Raw genomic sequence first — 10,050 nt, forward strand, 5'->3', positions numbered from 1 at the left:
TCCATTGAAGACCTGTATACTGCACGAGTCAAAAAGAGGGCTGTGAAAATATTTACAGATCCCTCACATCCTGGACATAAACTGTTACAACTCCTACCCTCAAAACGGCGCTATAGACCACTGCACACCAGAACAACTAGACACAAGAACAGTTTTTTCCAGAACGCCATCACTCTGCTAAATAAATAATTCCCTCAACACTGTCAAACTATTCACTAAGGCTGCACTACTATTACTATTAGTCTTCTCATTGTTCCTATCACCCATTTCCTCCCACTTATGACTGCATGACTGTAACCTTTCTGCTGGTATCCTTAAGATTTATATTGACTGTTTCCCTATGACTATCATTAAGTGTTTCCCTATGACTATCATTAAGTGTGCCTTGTAGTTCTTGACGAGTGTATCTTGTCTTTTTATGTACACTGAGAGCATAAGGAAGACAAATTCCTTATGTGTCCAATCACACTTGGCCAATAAAGAATTCAATTCCTATTCCTATTCTATTCTATAGAATAAGTGGTGGAGACATTAACGTCTAATCAGTGTGTCTTAACATCAATCAAGTTTAAGATGAATGGACTCCAACTTCCAGGATTGAAGTCTTAGGGCTTGAAGCACACACATCTTTAAACTTGATTGAGATTGAGAAACCACTGAGGTACTCGACACAATTACTCGAATCAGTGGCTACGGAGAGATTTCCTAACGGCTAGTATAATAAAATAGCCTATTTTGACGCAATAGGGATCGTTTTACTGTCCTCCAAAGTAATTTTAAAAAGTGACAGGAGAGAACGCCACCTTCTCCAGACTACGCCAAGGCGGGAGAGATCCACCCCCCGCCCCCGAAAGAAACAACCCTCCACTGTTTTCCGGCACCAATAGGAGCGCCCGCTCTCTCTGAGGCTACGCCTGCACATCTTCCACTACTCACTACGTTTCTGGGCGGAACGATATCAGTTCCGGGACAAAGGGCAAGAGGCGGGGAATGGTTCCTCCCTCAGACTATATAAAGATGGCTCTTGAGAGCGTGCTTCCTTTGGGCGGTTGTCTGTGCTGCGGGTCTTTCTTTGTTTCCTGACTCACCGCTGTTCCCTGGGCCTCTGGTGCTCACTTCGGCCGGGATTAAGTCGGTCAGGAAGGCTTCGCGGCAACTATGGTGAGGAGGAGAGCCCCGCGCCGAGGGGAAGGGAGGGGAAGGATGTATGAACTCGAGCGGCGCGAGAACTCTTAGGCCTGCCGCTCGCCCGCGCCTGCGTCGTGCTCGTTGGCGGCTCGTGCCTTTCTCTGGCAGCCCAAAGGCGCTTCTTGACTCGATAGAAACTGGAGCTCGGCAAGCCTGTTCGTTGGAGAGGGAAAAGGGCGAAGTCTTGTTATTAGCTATTCCATGCTTGTCTTTTGTGGTCCGAGGCGACTTTTTAGTCACTGGACTTGACGCCCCGCGCAGGTCGGAAAGGTCCCTGCAGATAGAATAGAATTGGAATGGAATAGAACAGGGGTCTCCAACCTTGGCAACTTTAAGCCCGGTGGACTTCAACTGCCAAAAAGGCTGGAGAATTCTGGGAGTTGAAGTCCTCCAGGCTTAAAGTTGCCAAGGTTGGAGACCCCTGGAATAGAATACTTTATTGGCCAAGTGTGATTCGATACACAAGAAATTCGTCTTGGTGCATGTGCCCTCAGTGTACATAAAAGAAAAGAAGAGTCCAATAAGACACGTGGGAAGGGGCTACTTAAATATTTAATAGTACGGCTTCACGACCATTAAGTGGAGAAAGGACAGAGTACGAAGGAGACCTAGATCTCAATCTATTTTCATTGGATGTTCTTTCAAGTTTTCGGGATGTGTTCCTATTCCTCAGAAGACTTAAAATGTACTCCGAATTGGAAACTAGAATTCTACCGAGCTAGGTATTTTCCTTTTCTTTCTCCTGTTCAGGTATCAATACTGCTGTATTTCTGCATTTACAGCACGAAAACCAGGAGGTTTTCAAAGACTGGGAAAAACTTAAATTTTTTTCTTTAGTATGAAGACTGATAATTAGGACCTGAAAGAGGAAAATTGTATCACTTCATTACAATACTGTCAAATTATTGTTCCGTAATGTAAAAATTTGAAGGTTATGAAGTTCGTATTTGAGAACATAATAGATGGATTTCACAATTCTGGCTAAAATTATAGTTCAAAAAATAATTCAGTGCATTATGACAGATTTGCATATTACAGTCAGTGTAGTTCACATTGCTTAATTAATTCAAATTGCATAATTTGGATTGTGCCTGATTAAAACAGTTCCACTTTCCTCTTATTAGAAGCAAACTGAGCATCCTTTGGTGGATTAGGGCAACTTGTTTTTCAGGGAATGCACAGACTGCTGAACAGTCTGGAAAAAGTTTTATTGCAGACACATAAAAGAGCCCAGGCAAATATTTATATACTAAGATGTCATTTCTTCTTTGTGTGAACCAAAATATTACCCTTCTCAACAAATTACAGAAGGCTGATAAACTCGTTTTGAAAGGTTTTTCTAGCTTTCTTTGATAATAAGGTCTATTACTCTACAGTTCCTAATGTGTAAGCAAACCAAGAATTAAACAGTTTCTTCTACTATTTCTTTTTTGGGGGGGAATAGTTCCAGAAGTAGTTTGTTGTTGCTAATATTTGAGTTGCTAAGTTTCATTTTGGTGGTTTGTTATAGGCATTTAAAGATACTGGGAAGGCCCCTGTGGAACAAGAAGTAGCAATTCATCGAATCAGAATTACTTTGACAAGTCGCAATGTGAAGTCTCTTGAAAAGGGTATGTCACAAAATAGAACAAATATTTTTAAATGGTTGGTAGTAGTATACATGGTATTATCCAAGCTTGTGCGTTCTTACACATACATAAGAGGTATCAGAATAATTTTTATTGGCTCATATATTTTGTATTATTGAATCATATATAAAGTAGCATGATGTGCTTGAACTGTTTTATTTTTATTGATACAAAAATAAAATGTTCTACGTTGGTTATATTAGTGTTATAGTTGGCAATGAGGACAAAGGCTTAATTGAATTACTATGATAAATTTATACGCTATTCTGAGCCAACATCCGAAACAATGCTAAAGTGATATGTATGTAATGTTTACTTAAAATTCTTCCTTTTTTACAGTTTGTGCAGATCTCATCAGAGGTGCTAAAGAGAAAAATCTAAAAGTGAAAGGGCCTGTTCGCATGCCTACTAAGGTATCTAATTTTTGGAAAGTTTATTTTTTTCTTATATATCAAATTATTAAATTATATTGGAAATAGTTTGGTTATTGAATTCGTCTTTTTGCTTCCATTTTAGACTCTGCGGATCACTACGAGAAAAACACCATGTGGTGAGGGTTCCAAAACTTGGGATCGTTTCCAAATGCGTATACATAAGCGCCTCATTGATTTACATAGTCCTTCAGAGATTGTCAAGCAGATAACTTCTATCAGCATTGAGCCTGGGGTGGAAGTTGAAGTTACTATTGCTGATGCTTAAATGATTGTTACATGTATCAATAAAAGCTGTTAAGTTTTTATCATTGCTGGTTGTAGTAGTGATTTTATACTGAAGATTTGAGAAGCCTAGCTTACAAATTTTAAGAAAGGAAAGTGGTGATCAAGATATCAATACATAATTCTCTGGTTTATAAATTTGCAATGGTTTGTGTAATTGAATAGACTAAATCTGTGATGGCGAACCTATGGCATGCGTGCCCAAGGTGGCACACAGAGACGTCTCCAGGCATGTGCGCCGTTCCCAGCTGCTCTTCCGGGTTCTGTTGCATGCATGTGCGCCAGCCAGCTGCTTTCTTCCAGGTTCTGGCATTCTGTGCCGAAAAGGTTAGCCATCACTGGACTAAATACAGCGCGCACACACACACACACACATACTGGGATCAAAAAAGTAGTTCCACTCCAATCCGATTCTTGGGTGTTTAATTCTTCGGTCCTGAAATAATTTTTATGATGGACAGTTTTAACTCCATAAAAGGCACTAGGTCTGCTGTGCATTGTAAGCTAAACTCATTTTTCCTTTATTTTAAACTATCCTGAGAGTCCAGCTGTTCCTGAGCCTTTTTTCTGAAGTCTCCAGAGTACAAGTGCAATATGTACTTTGATCATGGGGATGTTGCATCAGTTGTGTGAAAAAGTCATAAAGTCACTTTTTTTACTTTTAAGTCAGGTGATCTTTGATTTACAACTAATAACAACAGCTACAAGTTAAAGCAGCCTGAAAAAGTGACTTGTGACTTTTTCACACAACTGTTAAAGCATCCCCATGATTACATGATCAAAATTCCGGCATTTAGCAACTGGCATGTATTTATCACAATTGCAATGTCCTAAAATGGGGCAAAAAAGTCATAAAATGGGACAGAGCCCACTTAACTGTCTTGCTGAGCAACAAATTTTGGGCTCCATTGTAAGTTAAAGACGAGTTACAAATTAATTGGAGTTAAATAATAGTCAATTGTTTATTATACTTTGCAAAGAATTGTATTTATTTGAACAGAAAGGGATGTTCCGTCCCCCCAAATAATAGATTTTTTAAGCCAGTACTGCATAAATTGCTTCAGAAACAGGTTCATCACATAATAATACATGTTTTGGTGGGTCTTTATAAACAATTCTCAAAAATGAATACATCACAATTGGTTTCCATAACACTTAGCAATATTGTGAAATGGACTTGTCATGGGTGTGTCTCCTTTCCTGTTATAGAATTATGTAGACAGTATTTTGGAAAACCTTTACATTAGCAGTGATGTTGCATGCATAAACCACAAACATTTTTTTTAATTTAAGCTTGCAATAGTTTAATAGCTGATGGATTATAGTGTGAGACTGGTAGAGCTTTGAAGTAAGCAATGATGGATGTTGAATTAAAATTTACTTGTTTATTCTATTGGACATTTGAAATTTTCATAATTTACAGGATTGGTAGCTTTAGTAATGTTTGTTAATATTACTCATTAAATGCGAAAAATATTTTTGCCTAATGATTTTAGGGCATTCTTGTTCAATTTTTTATTGCTTTTTTAACGCCCTCTAGTGCAGCGGTAGTCAACCTGGTCCCTACTGCCCACTAGTGGGCATTCCAGCTTTCATGGTGGATGGTAGGGGTTTTGTCAGATACTGAAGCACTTTCCTTTTTTTAAATTTAATTGACTTTAAAAAATTTTCATAGCATTATTTAAAAACATTTTCATTAGGTTTTCATAAAATACCCCGTGACAATTTAAATTTCTGAAAATATACTATTTGTATCGCCCATGCATAAGTTTAGTTCACGTTACGTATGTGAAACTAAATGGTATGTAATTATTAGATGCTTTAACTTGCTGTAACTCTTTATAAATTTATAAATTTATGAAAGCAGAAAGTAATTTCCCAACTTTATAAATCACCATTTATAAATCACGATTACTGTGGAACTGGTGGGCGGTTAGAAAATTTTACTACTAACAGAGATACAAAAGTGGACCTTGAGCTTATTTGGAAGTTCTAGCAGGGGAGCGCAGCTATCGTATACCCTTGACTGAAGATCGGTACATTCCTTCTATCTGGGATGGTCGTCTTCTTCCACCGAGTGCGCAAACGTGCCTACCATTCCTGTCCTATTATTTTTTATTCTTATACATATATGCTTATACTTCCTTATATTTCCTCATATATATGTTTATATACTATATAATCATTTTGTGTGATGCTTATGTATATTGTTGTGACAAATAAATAAATAAATAAATACAAAAGTGGGCGGTAGGTATAAAAAGGTTGACTACTCCTGCTCTAGTGGATTATTGCAGCCACTTTAATTCTAAAAAGAGGAAACCAGAACAGTTCTTACTAACTGGCTGCATTGTATTTGAACTTTTAACAGGAATCTTTCTAGATGTTAACACTGATCTCATTCAGTGGCTGATTTGCAGCAGGAGCTATATTGCATGCAGTACACTATTGGATATTTATAGGAATACAAGATATTGCATATGTAGTTACACTGGCATGTAACTACATATGCAAAATATTTTTCTAGCCATATAATTTTAATAGTGGGGAAATCTGCATATTTCCTTGCAATATGAGAGGATTTGTTCTCATATTCTCATAATTATGATATCATATTCTCCTGTTCAACATCTATATGAAGCCGCTGGGTGAGATCATCAGTGGTTTCGGTGTGAGGTACCAACTGCACGCTGATGATACTAAGCTGTACTTTTCCACACCGGGCCACCCCAACGAAGCTATCGAAGTGCTGTCCCGGTGTCTGGAGGCCGTACGGGTCTGGATGGGGAGAAACAGGCTCAAGCTCAATCCCTCCAAGATAGAGTGGCTGTGGATGCCGGCACCCCGGTACAGTCAGCTGCAGCCACGGCTGACTGTTGGGGGCCAGTCATTGGCCCCAATGGAAAGGGTGTGCAACTTGGGCGTTCTCCTGGATGGACGGCTGTCTTTTGAAGACCATTTGATGGCCGTCTCCAGGAGAGCTTTTTACCAGGTTTGCCTGGTCCGCCAGTTGCGCACCTTCCTAGACCGGGATGCCCTATGCACGGTCACTCATGCTCTCATGACATCTCGCCTGGATTACTGCAATGCTCTCTACATGGGGCTTCCCTTGAAGAGCACCCGGAAGCTCCAGTTAGTCCAGAATGCAGCTGCGCGGGTGCTAGAAGGAGCCCCTCGTGGCTCCCATGTGACACCACTCCTGCGCAGACTGCACTGGCTACCTGTGGCCTTTCGGGTGCGCTTCAAGGTTTTGGTAACTATCTTCAAAGCGCTCCATGGCTTAGGGCCGGGTTACCTACGGGACCGTCTGCTGCCACCGATTGCCTCCCACCGACCCGTGCGCTCTCACAGGGAGGGACTCCTTAGGGTGCCATCCGCCAGGCAGTGCCGACTGGCGACACCCAGGGGAAGGGCCTTCTCTGTGGGGGCTCCCACCCTCTGGAATGAACTTCCCCCAGGACTCCGTCAACTTTCCGACCTTCGAACCTTTCGCCGCAAGCTTAAGACACATCTATTTATTTGCGCAGGACTGGACTAGAATTTTAATTTTAAATTTAGTTTTTAACGGGGTTTTATTATTTTAATTATAATTTTAAATTCGGCCTTATTCAATAAGTTTTTTAATTAGTGTTTTATCTTGTATTTATATTTGTGTATTTATTAGGCTGTAAACCACCCCGAGTCCCTCGGGAGATAGGGCGGTATAAAAATGTGATTAAATAAATAAAAAGAAATAAATAAATTATCGTAATGAATGTTTTTGGCAAATAGAATCTCCTGAAAAAATCTAGTAAAAGTTTCTGTTGTTCTGGCAGCAGAAAGTAATTCACAGTAGATACTATATTAAAATGTGTTAAAACTTAAATATGTGCTAGTGTAGATTATCAGATTTTTCTAATGTCTGATTACCAGAAAAGAGTTGAAATTCTATAGGTGTATATATAAAGAAGTTGGAATATGACTCATTTGATTTTATTTCAATGCACACAATACAAAGCTCTAATTCAGTAGTACTGTTTTGGCTGAAAGAGCTTGCTATTCTCCCACAATATGCAAAGCCACAGTTTATATAATGTAATCATTTAATCTTTAGAAATCATATAAAGAATGAGTCATGATTTATAAGCATAGTGGCTAGGTTTTACGATAATCTAAAATCCATTGTGGCTTCTAGGAACACGTGAAGCGAATCCAGGTTGTCATTAGAATAATGATATGCATGGCAAAAAGTGGTTTTGTTGCAGTTGTCTATTTTCACAGCCTTTCCATGATATGCTGGACCATTAATTACGTAGGCTAAAATGTAATTGGCTAGGTAGTAATGATATGCACTTTTCAAATGCTAACAAATGAATGCAGAGAGCATTTTGTGCAAACACACTCTCTGATTGGCAGAGGTCACTCATGTTTCAAGCTGTAATCTTCAGCTGCATTTGGAAATGTCAGGAACTAAACGTTACATTCTGAATATAAAACATAATGAGCTGCAGTCCTTTCATATACCTTTCCTTACCAGTGTTATGAACCATGAGTACTATAGTCCAAAATATTTGCCATATAGGCGAGATGGGCAGCATGAAAATTAAATAAAAATAAGAATGCCAAATTCTGTAAATGAATTGTTGCATCTCCCAGCACAATTACTAAGCTATTAGGTTCTTTCTTCCCCTTTTCTCTTGTGGGAGCAGCTGCACCAGGTTGTCGTCTGATAAATAGGCATTTTGTAATATTGTTGTAAATGACTTGTGGCAGACAATTGCGGAATTTCAAGACCACTTCCCTCCTACTCTAAACCAGTGTTTCTCAATCTTACCAATTAAGATGTATAGAATTCAACTCCCAGAATTCCCCAGCCAGTCCACACATCTTCAAGTTTCTAAGGTTCAGAAACACTTCTCTAAAAATGTTAGATATATGCACCTGCTCATATTAGCCAGAATCACTTTAATGATTCCTTTGTTCTTTACGAAGTGTAGCCTGTTCTGAAGGTTCACTGAAACTACTACTTAAATAAAAAAATACTTTCAGTAAACATCTATGGACACAAATTAGACCTCTTTGCTGATAACTTCTAAGTATAAATGCTTATATGCAGTATATACAATATTAACAGCCCAATAACAACTTGTTTAGACAAAAGTCTGCTCAATTAAGCTTACAGTCAAGTGTGGAGATTACACAGCTGCCTCTCCCAGAAGTATCAGTAGGATATGGGAAGGCATATAAGCATAAATTTACTTGCTGACTTCTAATTGGTCAGCAGACCCTTATATAAAACTTGAGGTACACAATAACTTTTGCTGGAAAACTTGGGAGAAACATTTTTTAAATCTTTAAATAGAAAGGGAGTGCTTCTATGTAACTTCCAGAAAAATCAAAACAGGTAAAATATAGTTCACAATTAAAAAAGAAGTTTAATTATATCTCTAATATTAAACTATAAATATGTAGAGAAAAAGAGAGCCTTATTTATGCTTATTTAGAGACTAATGATGCCTATCCTGAAAAAGTTTGTGGCTAATTTGCCTGTGGTAATATACTCTGCTAAGCTATGATTTGTTTAAACCATAGTTTGTTAAATAACCTACAACGGCTCGGTTTACTCAACATATTAACCCATTATCAAACAAAATAACTTAAGGTGTAATATGTGTAAAAGACCTAAAATAATTTTATATAAAGGTTAAGCCTGAAATGAGGAAAATACATAAAATATGTACTGAGTGAACAATTATGATTAAGGAGTAATTTTCTGAACCATGTTCTCTTAACATATTCTAGAATTTGAATCAATGTGTCATAAAAGACAACTATCATATGGGTTAGTTAGATTCAGAAGCTTTATTGACTATCCTTTGGAATTACTTGTGTAGAAAGGTTTACTAGTGGTTTATTTGTGGTTTAGTAATAACAGCCTTACATGTTTTCTATTTTTACAAAACCATACCAGACTAATATAACTGGATCTAAAAAATTCTGAAAATTACTACAGAGCAATAATTTATTCTTGTCTTAGATCCTGCTTCTCAAATAATAATGTACTCATTTAACTGGCTTCATTGATAATTTGACATTTATAGGCTAGTAACCATCAATACCAATTTGAAAGATCTTGAATAGATATTTTCTAGGATCTGAGACTGCTGAAAGTGGCTTGAATTGAAGCCATTTTTCACTTCTGTTTATTAAATAATCCCACAAAGACTGGAAATTAATCAAATGGAGTTTACAAATTCAAGCAGAAATTCTTTGGTCTGGCTACCATACCAGAACATAAATGAAAGACTTTTGGTTTTGAAAGTGTAGAAGCAAATCAGTTGAAGCAAAAATAGGATGTGGAGTTAAGTCAAAATCAGTTTTTATTTCTTACCAATAATAAAATTTTATATTGATCTTAGAACCATGCAGTGATCATTAAATTTCTTTTGTGATGGGCTATATTTACTTTGATTTCCTGATAGCTCATAGTCCTGATGTTTCCCAGTGATCTTCCCTCCAAGCACCTTCAAAATCAACAA

The 10,050-nt window shown here is 37.9% G+C and overlaps 1 protein-coding gene and 1 non-coding gene across 2 annotated transcripts; both read left to right on the plus strand.

The window, feature by feature from the left end:
- Nucleotides 1-1,004: 1,004 nt before the first annotated feature.
- RPS20 (ribosomal protein S20) lies at nucleotides 1,005-3,560 on the plus strand. The gene is made up of 4 exons (XM_058178326.1): nucleotides 1,005-1,161; nucleotides 2,699-2,798; nucleotides 3,156-3,229; nucleotides 3,333-3,560. The coding sequence occupies exons 1-4, from the start codon at nucleotides 1,159-1,161 to the stop codon at nucleotides 3,513-3,515; spliced, it is 360 nt and encodes a 119-aa protein (XP_058034309.1). The 5' UTR covers nucleotides 1,005-1,158; the 3' UTR covers nucleotides 3,516-3,560.
- On the plus strand, nucleotides 3,029-3,093 carry LOC131196483 (small nucleolar RNA U54). The gene has a single exon (XR_009154761.1). It is a non-coding gene; the product is annotated as a small nucleolar RNA U54 (small nucleolar RNA).
- Nucleotides 3,561-10,050: the final 6,490 nt, after the last annotated feature.

This window comes from Ahaetulla prasina, chromosome 3 (assembly GCF_028640845.1).
Source record: "Ahaetulla prasina isolate Xishuangbanna chromosome 3, ASM2864084v1, whole genome shotgun sequence".
Classification (NCBI taxonomy): domain Eukaryota; kingdom Metazoa; phylum Chordata; class Lepidosauria; order Squamata; family Colubridae; genus Ahaetulla; species Ahaetulla prasina.